Source organism: Rhincodon typus, chromosome 31 (genome assembly GCF_021869965.1).
Source record: "Rhincodon typus isolate 14 chromosome 31, sRhiTyp1.1, whole genome shotgun sequence".
Taxonomy (NCBI): Eukaryota; Metazoa; Chordata; class Chondrichthyes; order Orectolobiformes; family Rhincodontidae; genus Rhincodon; species Rhincodon typus.
This window is the reverse complement of record NC_063362.1, coordinates 20473360-20491064: the sequence shown is the minus strand read 5'-3', so window position 1 is coordinate 20491064 and position 17705 is coordinate 20473360. Positions and strand designations below refer to the sequence as shown.

Below are 17705 nucleotides of genomic sequence, written 5' to 3'. Positions count from 1 at the left end.
GTTTGGAATAAAGAAGGTCATGGAAAATCTTTGCTTCCAAAGGGCAATAGAATCGTTGAATACAGAACCAGCTAAGAACTTCAAAATGCATGTGTTCAGGAGGTGATTACTTGAATACTGAAAAAAAAGGCAGTCACAGCAGAGAAGGCCTAAGCAGGTTTAGAAGCAGATCAGTAGTGAGGTTGAACTAGGATAAATGGGTAGCCTTGTGGATCTAACTAGTCTTGCACTGCTGTTAAAAATTATGTTGCTTCTTGTTACATAGCAACTGAAGTGTCAGCAGTGGGTGCTGGCTGCCTCAAACACAGACATGTGCAATCTATGTTACTACAAATGCAATGTCAACCTTTTCTTTACCAGAAACAAATAATTAATCCCCTATATTAACAACTCAAGTAGTCTCAGCTGGGACTGTGAAACTTCCATTAATGTGTCATTGCAGACAGGGAAATGCCTAGTGGCCCACGCAACTTATTTCTTACATAATCCAGCTTTACTTCTGAAAAGACAAAAGATAGATTTGTGTTTTGGGTGTAGATTCTTCTGATGTTTATTGTTACTGACAGGACTGCTAAGTATTTCTAGCAATACTCCTTTTTATTTAAGTTTACAATTCATTTGCTTTTACTTATAGCTATTTTTAGTCAGCCCAAAGCACATAATTTCCTTTGTAGTATATGTAGGAACATATGATTGAGTTCTTTAATGCTAAAAAGTGAGAGGATTGATGAAGGTAGCATAGTCACGTATGTAGCCCATCAGAAGATATTTAATAGTGTCACATAACAGACTTATTAGCAAAATGAAATCCCATGGGACTAAGGGGCAGGTGCAGCCTGCAGACAAAACTAACAAACAGTAAAAGTAGAGTGTGGTGGTGAACTGAATGTAATCAGAAAATACTAGGATCACAGATCTTTTTTACATATATTAATGACCTGGATATGCTGGATGTGATTTCGAAGTTTCCATCTGATACTATGCATGGAAATGTAGCAAACAGCGAGGAAAACAGTAGCAGATGTCAGGAAAACATAAACAGACGCATGGTGGAATAAGTAGACACACGGCAGATGGAATTTAGTGCAGTGTAGTATAAAGTGTGGCATTTTGAAGGAAAAATGAGGAGAGGCAAAATAAACCAAATGGTACAATATTAAAGGGGGTCCATGCAACAAAACCTGTAAAACATCTAGGCTTGGCGAGTGGCGAGTAACATTTTTGCTTCACAAGCAATGTTCCCTTTAATGATATTTTTCTGTTGTGTGGATCTCCAAGGTCCATGTATGGCAATGTCTTCTGAAAGCAGAAGCCAAAGTGTCTTCATGCGTGCATGGAACCTCTCAGTGGCTGCAAGATCATGCTGTTTAGAGGGAATGTTGTACACAAGCGTTAGGCAACCAATGTCTCCATCAAGTGAGGATCTATCCATTGCCTTCCAGTATTACCATAACTAAATCTCTCAACATCAACATTTTGTGAGTTACCATTGACCAGAAACAGAACTAGATCCATAAGATTAGTACAGAAGCTGCAAGAATTGGTCAGATGCTGGGAATTTCACCACAAGTAACTCATCTCCTAGCTTATTAAAACCTGATCACCATTTAAGAAGCTGAAGTCAGGAGTGTGGTGCAATACACCCAACTTGCATGGATTAGTACAGCTGGAAAAACTTTCTAGAACTGGACACCGTCCAGGGCAAAAAAACTTGCTTCATAAGCACATCATCAATGACCAGGAACACTCACTCCTTACACTACTGACGTACACTGTCTGAAGTGTGCACCATCTATGAGCTGCACTGTAGCAACTGACCGAGTTTCTTTCAACAGCATCTTCCAAACTTGCAAACTCTGCACTAGATCAGCAAGGGTAGCAGGCACATGAGAACACCACAACCTGCTTGTTTTCCACTAAGATCTCACACCATTCTGAATTAAGTCAGAGTTTTTAACAGCATGGAACAAGGCTCTTTGGCCCATCATATCTGCACCAGTCTTTAAACATCCATTTATTCTAACTTAATTTTCCAGCACTTAACTCATAGCCTTATATGCGATGGCATTTCAAGTGCTCACCTAAATAGCTCTTAAAATTCTTGATGGATCTTGTCTCTACCACTCTTTCAGCTGGAAATAGACTGCAGTTCTGTCACTGTCTATCGTTCAAAAGTCAGGAACCTTCTCCTAAATGTAGTATGAGTGTACCACACCACATGGACTGTAACTGTTCATGATAATATCTGGAGTAATCTGTACAGTTTAGTCTCCTTTCTTTGAAAAAGGATAATACTGTGTTAGAAGACAATGGGAAAAATGGAGACAGATCAGAATAAGACAGATTTTAACAGAGTATTCAGAACAGCAGCACGGTGAGAAGCTGACAACACAATGACACATAGTTCTGAGACTCAGCAGCTAACAAGACGGTGGGAGACGGCACTAACAATTACTTTTATTGATTTGACTAGGTAGCAAAATAGAGTCCAAGTAGCCAAGATGTTATGGTATCGTCCAGGAGAGCAGCTCAGACAAGGCCAGAAAATCAAATAACCTTGGCTACCAGATTTTCCTAGTTTACGTTCTTTGGCAATATTATTTGTAAGCACAAAGATCACCAGACCCAAAACGTTAACTCTGATTTCTCTTCACAGATGCTGCCAGACCTGCTGAGCTTTTCCAGCAACTTCTGTCTTTGGATCAACTGTTGTATATACTTGAAAGGTGTGACCTCAGTATCCTATTTGATTCACAGCTAAGCTTCAAAAACGACTACTAATAATGTCTATTTCCAGCTTCACTTTATTCCCCATTAATGTTGGAGTTTACATTCTTGGTTTCCAGAATTTGAGACTCAGCTATTTATTGCTCGCTTTGCCAACCCCTTGAGCTCCAGCATGCATAAACTGCAAGTTGTCCAAATATACAGCACCTAAATTTGATCCCACAATTGTCCTGTTCCACTTCCAACTTTGCCAACCTCCTTTGGCTACCCACCTCCTAATATATCATATTCACAATAACCCCAGCCTATCTCATCTCCCTTCATAGCTAAAATACTCCAAGCCATGGAACATCCTGGTCAATCTCCTCTACATCCTCTCAAGTGCAATCACATCCTTCCTCTGCTATACAGACTAGAACTGAACAAATACTCCAGCCGTGGCCTAACTAACATTTTACACAGATCTATCATAACCTCAGAGATAGTAGGAACTGCTGATGCTGGAGTCTGAGATAACAAGGTGCGGAGCTGAATGAACACAGCAGGCCAGGCAACATCAGAGGAGCAGGAAAGCTGACGTTTCGGGTCATTTTCTGCTCCTCTGATGCTGCCTGGCCTGCTGTGTTCATCCAGCTCCATATCTTGTTATCTCTATCATAACCTCCTTGCTCTTGTAATCAATGCCTCAACAAATAAAGGCAAATAACTTTTGGGCCTTAACCCTACATAAAGCTAAATCTACCTAAAACTTCTTAACCACCTTATCTACCTGTGTCCATTTACAAGTCCCTAAGGATCCTTCTACTTGTGTAAATATCTATGATGCATGCCCTTCACTCTGCTCCAACCTTATTGGTAGGACCTCTAACTGTCTTGGCCAAACTTAAAAGAGTATCTCTCTAAACCTTGCCCATTCTCTCCATCCCTTCAAAAACAATCTTTCTTGATATGTCTTCAGTTGCCATCAATAATGCTTCTCCCTTCACTACATAGCTTCTGTTTCTCATCTGTGCGTACAGCTTTGGATACTTTTATTACATGATAGGCTTTATATAATTGCAGCTTGTTGGCTATAAAGTAATCCCCATAACAAGTATATGTTTATAGATGGCTGGTTTGGACAGTTGTATAACCTGTAAGAACTCAGTCATAGATAATAGCCATGTGGGTGGCGTGCTGAGTGCAATATGTGATTCTATTCTCAAACAAGAAAATCATCACGTCTAGATGAAGGGAGGCAGAACTGGTGAATAAAAAATTATGGTTCTTTCCCATTGAATGCTGGAGGCATTTTATTTCAATAATTTAACTAATTGGTACTTTGGAAAATTTACAGCATTTGTTCAGTTCGTAAATCAGTTACATCACCTGACCTGAAATATGCCTTTTACCTGCTGTCTACTCAGTAACACGTGAGCCAGATGCTTTCCAACTTCAGCTGAGCGATTGAGGCAGACTCCCCAGGGATTATCAATGACATTAGCAACAGTCAGTAGTGAGGCTGGCCATGACAGTGCAGTCACAATACCTGGTGAGTACAAAGACGAGTTGTTAAGGCTGTAAAGGTACGATGCTGGGACAACTTAGTGATGTTGGATATAGGATAGATGGCAGGCAAGAACAGTCCATTCAGCCGAAAGAGCTTATGCTCTGTTCAATCCTCCTTATCTAAATGCATCATTCTCTACCTAATCCTCTATTTTGTTTACTTCATATGCTTGTCTTCTTTTTCCTTTATTCCTTCACAGGATATGAGTATTTGTTGCCCAATCCTAATTGCCCTGGAACTGAATGTCTTTTGAGGGCATTTCGCAGGCCAGTTAAGAGTCAACCATATTTCTGTGCATCTAGAGTCACATGCAGGCCAGGTAAAGATGGCAGATATTCCCTCCTTAAAGGATATCGGTGAACCAGATGAGTTTTTAACAACACTAAACAATGGTTTCACGGTCACCATTTGACTGGCTTTAATTCCAGATTTCATTAATTTATTTCAAATTTCACCATCTGCCATGGTGGAGTTCAAACTCTTGTCCCCAGACCATTAGCCTGGGCCTCTGTATTCCGAATTCAATGACAACTCCACCACTGCAGCTAACGTTTCCTGGCAGAAAGCCATCATTGTCCCTGCTTGGATTACAAATCGATCCCCACTGTCACTGGATGTCATTTACGTATATGAAAAGGACAGTGACATCATGGGCCGTGTCTTTATCTGCTCCAATTTGAAACTGCAATGAGCAGACCAGGGTGGAAAAGCAGAGGATATGTTCATTTAATTTTAACTGCCCTCTTGATTCGGTCCCATGCAAGTAGGTTAAATTACAAGCTCTGCGTAAAGTACAATGAATTCACAATACATTACAATTTTCCAGTTATTTAACAAAAATGGAACAAAAAACTTTTCATTATTTTATCCCACAGAACTGGATCTTTCTTTAGTGCTATAACTGAATCTATTTACCACAAACGTAAGTAAAATGTTTGCAAGGAATCCACACAGAGATAAGACTTTCTTATAAATTTTAGTGTATCATGGCACTTACACATACAATTTCAATAATTTCAAACTTTGAATCAGAATAAGTAAGAACTTCACCAATTTATTTTAACTCAATTCATCAATCACATTGCAAACTCTGAATTCAATCAGATTCGGATTTCACACAAGTTTGCTAAAGTGTGTGGATTGAATATTGAGGCAACAAATCTTAATTAGAATACTGCTGGGTACCACAGATAATCAGAATTCTACAGTGAGATTAAAAACTGGAATGCTGAAGCTCATCAAAAATTACAGTACAAAGAAGTTATTGCAATAAGAATTAGAATGCCGAATATTGTTGAAAAAAGACCCATTTTGTTAAAGCTTTTCATCTCGCACGTCTCGGGATAATTCACAAGAATGCCAATGTAAAGGAGACAGTATTTATGCTGTATCAGAGTACAGTGCTGATTAATTAGTAAGTGGATTCTGATTGGTAGAGGTGTTGCCATGGAGATGCACTGGTTGAGTAAGGACTGACAGTTACCTGTCCTCCATCCAGCTTTGTTTAAATTCAAATCAGGCAAGTTGACTTTGATTCGTCAAGGCATTGCCCTGTGGAATGAATCAGAGAATGGCTGTCACCTGTTTTGTTGAATTGAAACAAGACAGTGTGTACATATGTTATTTCCACCTGCAAAGAAGATTGCCCCATGCATTAACATATATAGAGTCCAGTATAAACTACAGGAAGATACAGACAGGCTGATCAGATAAGCAGAACAGTTGCCGATATAGCTTAATCCTGAAACTTGTGAAATGATGCATTTTGGGAGAACTAACAAGGCAAGGGAGTACATGACGAATGGCAGGTCCCTGGGATCCCTGAAGATCAGCAGGATCAGTGCATGTACAAATAGATCATTGAAGGCACCAGGACAGGTGATTTGGGTGGTTAAGAAGGCATATGAATACAAGAGCTGGGAAGTTATAATGGAACTATACAGGACAATTGTTAGGCCACAGCTGGAATACTGTGTGCAGTTCTGGTCATCACACTATAGGAACAATGTGATTGCACTGGGGATGGTGCAGTTGACACGCACCAAGATGTTGTCTGGCTGGAGCATTTCAGCTATGGAGAGATTACATAGGCTGGGATTGTTTTTCTTGGAGCTAAAAAGGCTGAGAGGTAATCTGATTCAGGTCTATAAGATTATGAGGGGCATCGATAAGGCCAAATGGAATAAATGTTTCCTTTGCAGAGGAGTCATTTATCAGGGGCGTAGATTTAAGGTAAGGGAATAAGGGAAACAAGGTTTAGAGGGGATTTAAGGAGAGATGTTGTCACGCAGACAGTGTGAAGTATATGGAAGTCTGTGAAAGGATAATAGAGGCAGGAATCATCACAATCTTTAAGCAATATTTAGGTTGGAATGCCATAGCTTAAAAGGTTGTGGGCCAAGAGCTGGAATTGAAACAGACAGGTGCTTGATGACCACGTGGACACAATGGGTCAAAGGCCTCTTTCATTGTTGTAATACTCTACAATACTATGAAGGTGACGGCCAGTTTCAGTTCAAATCCTCAGGACAATGCCTTGATTATTTAGAGTCAACCTCCCTGGCTTAAAATTTAAGCAAAAGTTGGGAGTTAACTGTCAGTCATTATTTGACTGATGCATTCTCCATGGCAATGGCTCGATGGATCAGAGTCGACTTCAACCAATCTGCTTTCTTCTTTCATACCATGTAAATGTTGTTTTTCCTTTTCATTAGTTTTCTTGTGAATTGTCCTAATGAGTGCAAGACTTAAAACTTTGGCAAAAATGTGTCTTTTTCAGCAATACTCAAGTTCTGTACTACCAAACGGTAACTGGACCACTGCACTGACATTATTAACATTAGAATATTATAAAGAAAAATAATATTGTAGAGGACTTAATAGTAAATGGTTTCTACATTGCCGATATCTGATTCTGGCCCAGTTATGTGGAGCTACAATATATTTTAAAAATCAATATTTTATAAAATTTCAATTTTTTTCTGTTGGTAAATTGAAATTTTTTGAAACAGTCACTGTAGCCAATATTCATTGTCTTGCCTTACCTGAGAGAACAGTGTACTTTAGTGCTTCCTGTGCAACGATATTGACCAAGCCATTCAGCAGAGATTCAAGGGCATTACCCAGTTCCATCAAGTACTTTGACTCCCAGGCTAGACAGTACTGTTCTTTGGATTGCAGCAGACAGCGCCAAGGTGCCTCAAAACTTCCTGATGGAGATCAATGCATGATTAAGGAGAACGTAAAATAACTTACATTTACATACAACTTATCATGACCTCAGAGCATCCAAAATACTTTACAGCTAATGAGGCTGTTTTGAAGTGTAGTTACTGTTGCAGTGTGGTACGACAGGACAACCACTTTGCACAGTGCAAGTTCCAGACAGTAATGAGACAAATTAAATCCCTGTTGCTATCTAAATAGTGCTGAGAAATACCTCTCCTAAGGGAACTGATTTAGCAGTTTAATGTCTTATCCAAAAGTGCAGTGTTTCCTCAACACTGCATCAAAGTGTCCATTTAGATTACACACTCAAGTCCTGGAGTGAGCTTAGAATGCAGAAACTTCTATCTTTAAGGCAAGAATGCGGCGAAGCAGCCAAGACTCTACTTTTCTGGGGAGGGGATATCTCACATAAAAAAAGAAAAGCAAAATGCAATGTCTGAAAGAGATGCAATAGATTAACATGTCAAGTCCTCTTTTTGCACTGATTCTTTACATCACTAATGAATTTCTCTTATCCTTTCATATGAGAACTTGAAAATGAAGGACAAGAATGTGCCAGCTCATCTATCATGCCTGTCTCATACTGTGACGGGTAACTCATGCATTTACATCAACCATCTGTTTTATTTCCACCTGTTGGGCATGAAACAAAATTAATTACAACTGCATTCTGAGCAAAGTACTATGAATCTGTGAGCACATTGTATTCAATGAAGTATAATGTGATCCATAGATGTGTGCTGCTGTTGGTTTTGGTGACATGCTTCTCACAATTTATCCCCTCTTTGGCTCCAGCTGAAACATCAAACCTCTCAGCAACACAAAACAAAATTAAATACTGTACTGCTAATTTACAACTTCTTTTTAATGATTCAGGGTGTGTAAATATTAAAAACAAAATTCAAAATGTTCTCTGTGGTCCACGGTGTCTGTCAACGAGAAAAGAGTTATTCAGCCTAATCCCACGTTGCAGTTCTTGGTCCTCAGCCTCCTAGTGCATACTCTCCCACTAATTACTGAATCCCCATTCAGTGCTGATTTTCAGTCTTTTCTTCTCCCCCTGTATAGATGAGGCATCCATAGATTATTCTCAGGCTTTGACTTTCCCAATGAATCATCTTCGCCGGTGTTCGGAATAGTCATTAGAGATCAAGATACACTCAGGGATCTCCTACCTGTCTTCACTGGTCCTTGTCATTCTGCATGCCCTTAAGAAGTGGCATGACCATCTCCTCAGTTGTATTATCCAGTTAGCTCTCAGCTTCTCGGATCCCTTAGAGCTGCTACAAGGGCCTTAGCTGATAACACATGCTGATCATGATTGTTTAGGACATGGAATGTATCCTGGAGACCCCACATGGTATCAAATGTCCATTCAATGGCTCCCTGCTATGCCTTTATTTATTACATCGCTGCCCATACTTACTGGAAATAAATTTTCAAACTTGTCCCTTATTTGGAAAAACAAAAGACTCATCAATTAGCTTCTTCTCTGTCACTTTAACTGTTTTTTTTAACGCAACTTCCTGATGATTGTGAAATTCAGTGAGGTGAGAGAACACAATGCACATCTTTGGACTTATTTGCTCCACTCTTACTGACACCTGCACTGTGAATCTGAAGAGATATTCTCTCCCCTCTCCCTGAGAGGATGATTTTTTTTATATACCCAACACACACTTTGAGGTCACTCATTTGGCTGAGACTGCTGCTACGGGTGCCAAATACAAGTTGCATAATCATTCACTACCTGATATTTAGACTGAAATAAGATTATACTTGTGAGCTGAAAATGCACTATTTAAAGTAATTTCAACATTTGTAAAAGGTAGTTGGACGATGAAACACAACTCATATAAACGTCTTAGTCAATTACTAACTCTGATTTTTACCTGAAAGTTAGCCAGTTACTTTGTTGAAACTAAGTATGCCTATAAAAATTGTCTATAGCTTTTGTTCAAGTGTCTCCCCGTCCCACTTGAAGGTACTGACTACTGCTGGGGTTCAGTTCAGTGGATACTAAATGAATTAATATGCCTTAGCAACAGGTTTTTTTTTTATGTGCTTGTCTATACAGTGATTGTAGGATGCATAACTATCGAAGGTATCACAGGTGAACCTGATATTGTAGAATAACATCAAAGCACTACCAAACTTTCTTGAGTTAGAGAGGAACAAATAGTCAAGTAATATTTCCACTTACGACTGCTTTTCCATACACAATCCATCAGTTCAATCTTAAGGACCACACCTGCTGCCTAATGATAGAAGACTTACTTCCACTCTTTGTGCAGTTTTACTCTCTATGTTTAAATACCTCATTCTTATTTGAGGTACTGTAACATCCAAATTCACAATCAGAAAACTGATGAGTTAAACTGACGAGTTTCTCAGTGTTTCCATGCACCACTTTGTTGTTCCATCTTGTTTGCACTTTTATTTTAATTCTGAAGTGATTCTATCAGTATAGTCTGCTGCAGCATTGACTCAGTGTGAAAATGCAGTTTTTTAGACCTCAGTTTTGTGTCAGCTGTGGCCCCAATTTGCCTAGGTCTAAGGGGAGGTGACAGCCTAATAGTACTATTGCTGGACTGTTATTCCAGAGACCCAGGTAATGTGCCAGGGATTCAGGTTTGAATCCTGTCATGGCAGATGGTGAAATTTGAATGTAATAAAAGTCTAGAATAAGAATCTTATGATCATGAATCCATTGTTGATTGTTGGAGAAACCTATCTGGTTCACTCATGTCCTAAAGGGAAGGAAACTGCCATCCTTACCTGGTCTGGTCTGATCCTTGCGTGCAACTCCAGACCCACAGCAATGTGGTTGACTCTTAACTGCCCTCTGGGCAATTAAGGATGGGCAATAAATACTGGCCTAGCCAGTGATGCCCTCATCCCATGAGTGAATAAAAAAGAGTAACAATGACTGCACTTTTAACTTATTCATTGCATTTGAAACTTTTAGACATGTTGACAGATGTGAGAATACGCTTCAGAAATTCGAGCTCTCATTGTCTTCCTTCATTCTAGAGTTGGGAAAATATTAACTGCTTCCACCAAAACTCTATCCCAATAAGCATAGCAGTTCCCTGGCAACAAAGATTCTTATATATGGCAGTCTATAGCACACAACATCCTTGTTAGCTATTTTTATATCTGAAAGCTTTCCAGGCAAGCGTGGCACATTATCTGTAATTGAGTTTGATCCAATGTAAAGACTAATGTAAACCAGAGCATCTACTACACTTGCTAAGGCAGAATAACTCAAGGTACAGAAATAAAGATAGTTAGTAACCCTGTCACATACAAATTCACTTATCTGAAATTACTGCCAATCTCTTCAAACCAAATTTGATTTCTGCCTGCCAAAGCCTGTCAATTGGAAATACCATGCTAAATGATATGATCCTTTAATACTGAGTGGGTCGTAATGCAGTTTGAGAAAAGAACTCACTTAAATAAGGCTGTGCAGCTTTTTGCATTAATTCCTCACTTGTTTCTCAGAGCAAAAAAGATAAGCCGAACTGGGATGGGTGCAGAACACTGCAGCAAAATTTCAGAGTTTCTTGTCTCATCCCACTCTGGTGACTATCATTTCCAGTTACGTAGATGAATGCAACACTTTAAACTTTTTCTTGAAACTTTGTTGTTAGGTCCAATAGGGAACGAAGCCATATGGAATAGTATTGAGCCATACAGATGATGAAGGACCCCGGCTGCGCTAAATTAGATGATTGAAACTCATGCTGCAGCATCTCAGGCTACAATTGCCAGGAGGTCCATGTGCTATGGAGAGAAAATTCCAGCAAGGACATATTTTTGGAACAATTCATGGGGTAAGCGGAATCATAATGCCAAGCTATTTTCTGAAGCAAACCTTGTCCCTTGAGCAAACAGTTTTTTTTAAAAGTGCATTTGGTCTTGATTTGTGCATTTTCATTCTCCATACCATATTTTCCTGTGCATAGCCACCCAGTGATTGCTATTGTGATGTGCAGTTGGTTTCCATCAGTCAATGGAAGAAACTCAAACTCTTCAATGGCTCCTACTCTTTTTTTCATTTTGTATCCTGAAAGGAATGAAAACCAGATTTAACTATGTCGACAAAAGATTAAAGCAAGGAATATTTCCCACTAAAAAAAAACTTATAAAAATAAACAAATTTATCTTATGATAAAATTTAATTGTTGAGAGAGATTGTTGTGTATTGAATAATATCTGGAAATACATGAAACTTAAAATGTAAAACTGCAAGATGTACATGCGAATGTTTTCACACTAAAATTAAAATCACACATATAATTGAAACTGATACTGTTTCCTTCCAAAATCTGCAAAGGCACTGTTCAGTGAATGAAAATATAAACATTGTTAATAAGCACACTGCTCTTTTCCTCAATTCTATATTTATATAATTGAAGGCAGAAGCAGCTTTCTGGTCTATTTTTGTCTAGGATATGACACCAAGTGTTAAATTTACTTAAGAACATATTTAATTTAATTTCATTAAATTTTAGCTCAGCAAGAAATTCCTAGAAATTAAGATGTTCAAGGATACTCTTGAAGTCTCTTCTCCAAATTAGTAGTCTTCATCACTGCTGCCCAAGTTATTCGCTGTTAGAAGTCACACCACACCGAGTTATAGTCCAACAGGTTTATTTGAAATTACAAGCTTTCGGAGCGTTGCTCCTTCCTCACCTGACGAAGGAGCAGCGCTCGGAAAGCTTGTAATTTCAAATAAACCTGTTGGACTATAACCCAGTGTAGTGTGACTTCTGATTTTGTCCACCCCAGTCCAACACTAGCATATCCACATCAAGTTGTTCTCTGCTCAGCAGGGCAAAAATGAGATCAGTTCACTTTGATTTCTAATCCCTTATTTGTTTTTCTCTTCTCTCTCTCATCTCTGATTCCGCATTCCAAAATGGTACCCCACCTGTGGCTGAACCACGGTGACTAAATTCAACCAAGCAACACAAGCAGGTACAAACTTTGGACGCAGTCTCACAAATTGGAAAGTTGCCAGTCTTTATACAAGGCATGCTAACGTGCAATATGATGCTATGGGTTCTCACATTATTTCACTGCTTGGACTGATGGAATCAAAGCTCCATGAATTGCTCCTTTATGGCTCCAACAAGGTGGTGGTTTGGACAGTCTTTGCTCCCCTTCCTAATTGTTGCTGGCCCACGTTTAAAAGAGAAATTGGCACTAAGATGGAAATCTCATTCTGAAAGGACAAGGATGAGTGACAGGGATGCTGTTTAAAATTGAAATTAGAATGTTTTATTGGATAAAAACATTCCTGAGGGGCTGGCTCTTAAACTCACTGATAAATGTAAAGTTTGTGCAAAAGAAAACAACTTCCATATGCACATGATTCAGTTGATTGAGCCATAAGGAGACTCAGAAAGAGGCCTGAGAGAAATAACAGCCTTATCACTTTCAATGACTAGACAATGTGGTGAAGCAGTTACTAATCTAATGGAAAGCTGGGATATACAGTCAGAACAGTATAAGTCATCATAAGGGGTACTTAATTTTCATAGACACTTTACAGATGTCACTTGGAACCTTGTAGCATTACAACCAGAATTGCGCAGAATGGAAAGAAAAGCAATAGTACTGAAGAAAGACCATTAAAGCTCAAATGAAGTCTACAAAGATGTCAGATAAAGGGGAACGTCATCATGAATATTAATAATATTTATAAGTTAAACTTACATTGTTATTTCAAACTGAACGAGAAAAGTAGGAGCAAGGACAAAATATTAAATTTTAAATTGATATTAGAACCAATGTTAGAGGAATAAGAAATACTTAGGATAACTTGAATACCTGTATTAAGGAAAATAATAGCATAGCTGCTCACAGGATTACTACATTACAGAGAAAGGCCATTTAGCCCATCGTATCTGCACCAGCTCTCTGAATGGGCAATTCACAATGGCGTTCTGCTCGTAACCCTGTACATTCTTCCTTTTCAAATAACAATCCTAATTCCCTTTTGAATCTGCCTCAACACATTCTACAGTGAAATCTATACTCTAACTATTCATTGTATGGGAAAGCTTTTACTCTTATGTCTTTTGCTTGGTTTGCCAATTATTTTATATCTGTGTCTTCTTGTTCTTGATCCTTTCATGAGAAGTAATGGTTTCGGCCTATCTACTCTGATCTCTTTGCTGGTGAGCTAACGTACCAATACTTCAAAGTGCACATGAAGCATGAAGCATGTTCATGGCATAACCACACAGATGGCCCAACCAAACGGGGATCATGATACATAACAGATAAACCATGAAAGGATGCTCAGTACAGTTTGAAAAGGCCACTAGGAGCCAGATAAGGTTTTAGGGACAATGTAAAGTTGTTTTAGTTATACAATAATTCGTACAGCCAGAGACAGGAGTATTGTGTTATATAATGAGTCCCCATGTGATGGAAGTCATTGAGAAACAGTGCAGAGGATGAATCCAAGAAATAAGGCTTGCCGTAATTAACGTAGACTTCAGGAGTCAGGCCTATTTACAGCAATTCAGAATTAAATTGGATACATTTAAGGTATTTACAATGTTCAAGAGATCAGATTACATGCAGTTGGATAGGTTTTTTGAGACGTATGCAGTCAGCACGACTTGAGGATATGAATTTAGAACATTAGGCAAACAGGTTAGGAAGCATTTCTTTGTAAGGAAGCCATCAGCTTCTGGAACAGATTACTAACGTATATGATGAATATTGATTTCTCTCAACCCTTAAAACAGGATGCGAAACCACATTTTTGAGAAAGGACAACAGTTCTAGTTATAGAAGGTAAGTTATAGGTTAGTTAGGAACACAAGGAATTACAAGTAACTATCATCATGTTGAGTTTTGCCTGGCCGCTTTAGGGAGTCGGGGACCAACTTCCATGTTTGTCCTGAAATTACGTCAGATTTTCTTTGGCTGATTTCTGGGAGCTATGATCTTGCACTTTTTATTGCATTTTAGGGTCCCAAAAGGATTTGAATTGACATGTGAGCTTGCACACTGGAGGGAAGAGCTTCAATGGGCAGAATGATTTTTTAACTATCTTTGTGAATCTCACCTTGGGGACCGTTTAAAGAAAGCAGGGCCACAGAATTAGATTTGGATTATTCCATCAAAAAGACAGCATATATATGATGGGCTGACTGGTCTCCTGTTTGTTTAATCTTAACATAGGAGTTTGGGGTGCGATTTTCTCATGAAGTAAACTGTCACTCCTTTCACAGCCACATCATATCCAACAATAAGTGAATAAACTGAAAGAATGTTCCACTCTCCAACATTAACGCCCGAAGTAAAACAAAAAAATTAAAACATGCCTACCCGTCAGTCCAGCGCCTGCTGCCCCAAATAACGATGCCATTACAGCAATTCCTGCTGTGGAACCGAGTGCAGCTGCTCCTGCTGTCCCCACAATGGCGGCGGCTCCTGCTGCCACAAAGGGAGCAGCAAGGCCACCAGTAAGGCCTGCGTGTAACAACGAGAATGTGTTAACAGCTTAACGCACACAAAGAACAGTGCTCATATCATTTGCATTACTGAAATCAAAGGTGTAGCCTTTCTTAATTGAATCACTAAGAATCATGACTGCGCGTGAAGTAGCATCAAATCTCCCATACATAAACCTCTACCTTAATTACAATAGATGATTCACCAACACATACACAGATGACATAAAAACAGAAAGGCACAATTCGTCCACTACATGTTTGATTGCACCATAACAGAATGCTGACATTCACCTAGGAGTTGAACTAAATGAATAGACGTGAATTGCTAGATGCTACATTTTGTTGGTTTGAGTTCGTTGAAAAATTCTGACTGTACTCATTTTGGTTCGTTCATTCCAATGTGATGGGGTGCACAGCACAGTTAGAGGTAATAGCATTTGCTGTGAAATAGTTCAGGATAATTAAACATTCACTCTAACTTCTAACTAAATTAGTTCTGTAAAAAATAACTACATGTGGCAATTCTTCAAATTAAACACATAATGGGTGAGGTTCCCACCAAGCAAATGATGAATTGCTCAGTCATAGATCTTCCTATTCCTCTCTGAAGATTCTTGAACCATTCAAGCGACAGTCTCCTAACTCTTAATGTTAACAAGGAATTAAATGTCCTGTTTGCTCCTGTATAATACTGTTGGAGGGGGGGTTTAGTTGGCTGGAAGCTGGTTTGCAATTGCAGAGTGTCACCAACACCGCAGATTCAATTCTTGCAACATCTGAGGTTATCATGAAGTTCCTGTCTTCTCAATCTCACCCCTTGCCTGAGGCACGATCATCTTCATGTTAAACTCACCACCAATCATCTCTCTCTAACGAGAGAGCGTTCCTATGGTCCTCTGGGACTGTGGTAACTTCACTAATATTCAGATATGTCAGCACCATTTTAAGGACCCTCTACTCTACTTGAGTATAATGCATTGAGATTAAGCATTTGAAGTTTGTCATGTCTATTTGAATCTGCTCTCAAAGTAAGTACCAAGTATTTATGTCTTTTAAGTGTCAACCCAGTTGAAACGTATTGTGAAACCAATTCAGATATGCCATTGGAGACATTAACTCAAATTATCCAGACTGACAGCTTTATCATTAATTTGCCGAAGGTTTCATATTAATTACTGCATGTCTAATTTCAATTTGCGGACAGAGCTCTACAAGTTTGAATGTAATGTGAGTTGTAATGCATCTATTACACCTCCACCTATTACAGAACTGCAACTAATTTCTGTTTTAATGCATCTATTGCAGCTTCATCTCCCAATAAAACCCAGTTTTAACTTTAACATACTTAGAAGTTCAATAACCAATTTCTGCCATAAGATACCAATCTCAACTCCAACCCTCCATCCCCAACACTGTAAGGTAGTGGCAGTTATAACTTACCTATCACTGTCCCACCTCCAACTGTAGCAAGTCCAATGAGAAAATATCTCTTTAATTTCTTTTTACGATCTTTTGTTTTCCGGGAAAGTTCAAGTTCTCTGGAAATGTTGAGGTTGGAAATGGGTTAGGTGCAATGTAGGAAGTAAATTTGTGAAGCAATGAAACTTGGAGTGTGTGCGGTAAAATAATACTTACAGTGAGCAACATCCTTACTGAACAGCAATTAAGAAGAAAAATGGCATCAGTACAAATTCAATTACAGGCTTTATAATGTGACATTACAGATAGATGGCCGAATCAACATCATCTCCATCAATTAAACAATAATGTTTGTAACAGATTACTAATAGAGATCTCACCTCATTTTAAAGCTATTCCAAGTCCTGATATGTAGTGGTTCTAATCATTGATGAGAAGATACTAAGCAAGTCATATATTGGTACTTTTCTGGTCATTTTCACTTCACTTCAGATCTAAGCTGTCTTTTAGAAACTGATGCCAATAAAGTGCAACAATAATTCTTTTTTCTACAAATTAAATTCATTTCCCAATGTATCCCTCAATTCCTTCACAAACATGATTAACTGTCTCATGATTCCACTGATCAGATCTCCTATCCTTGTTGATTTATTCCATAATTTAATATTATCCTGTTCCTATTCCTTTTTACTTCAAACGTCCTTATTTTTAAGTTGCTTTCCGAGAGACTTAAATCCTTCATGACATTGAATAATTTGCCCAATTAGTTAGGCAGTTTCTTTCATAGTCATAAATATTCCATTCAGATCACTTGTGCTCATTTTTCAAAATGAAGCAGCATTGAGTTTTCAAAAACAGCTCGGAGGCCAAGTAAAGGTCAAATCAAACATCAGGTCTGTCTGGCCCTTGTTCACAATGGGATGGCAACTGAAGGAGCGAATGAGCAAGAACTTCATTGAAGGATGGTGAACTTCTTTCAGCATGTGAAAAATACATACCAGTTTATATGATGCCCTGGCAGCCCACTGCTGCACAATGCTGTGCATTTTTGATTAGCAGGTTACCTAATGTATCAAAAGGTGTTGGAAAATAAACAACTACGCAGGTGATCAGCTGAATGTCACAATATTTGTATAGCAAAGTGGATAATTTGTCCCTGTTTGGATATAACAGCATGATTGCTGTTTCAGGGCCCTCTATGATTCTCTAGCATAAACCCATCAGCTGGAGAAATCATGTCCTTATCAAGCCCTTCATACAATTTACTTATTTAAAATTTGATACATGGTCAGAAAACT

General features: G+C 38.7%; 1 protein-coding gene across 8 annotated transcripts in view; it reads right to left on the bottom strand.

Annotated features, from left to right (window-relative positions):
• The window catches only part of tmco4 (transmembrane and coiled-coil domains 4), a 106298-nt gene that overhangs the window by 61915 nt on the left and 26678 nt on the right, over positions 1–17705 (bottom strand). For all 8 annotated transcript variants that reach the window (XR_007265315.1, XM_048615207.1, XM_048615210.1 and 5 more), the window contains 5 exons: positions 16429–16526; positions 14861–15004; positions 11457–11576; positions 7321–7485; positions 4119–4255 (listed from right to left, as the gene is read on the bottom strand). Coding sequence is in view for 7 of the 8 variants with exons in the window: in XM_048615207.1 (XP_048471164.1) it covers positions 4119–4255; positions 7321–7485; positions 11457–11576; positions 14861–15004; positions 16429–16526 (664 nt within the window). In the remaining variant the exon portion in view is untranslated. The remainder of the gene's footprint in view (positions 1–4118; positions 4256–7320; positions 7486–11456; positions 11577–14860; positions 15005–16428; positions 16527–17705) is intronic.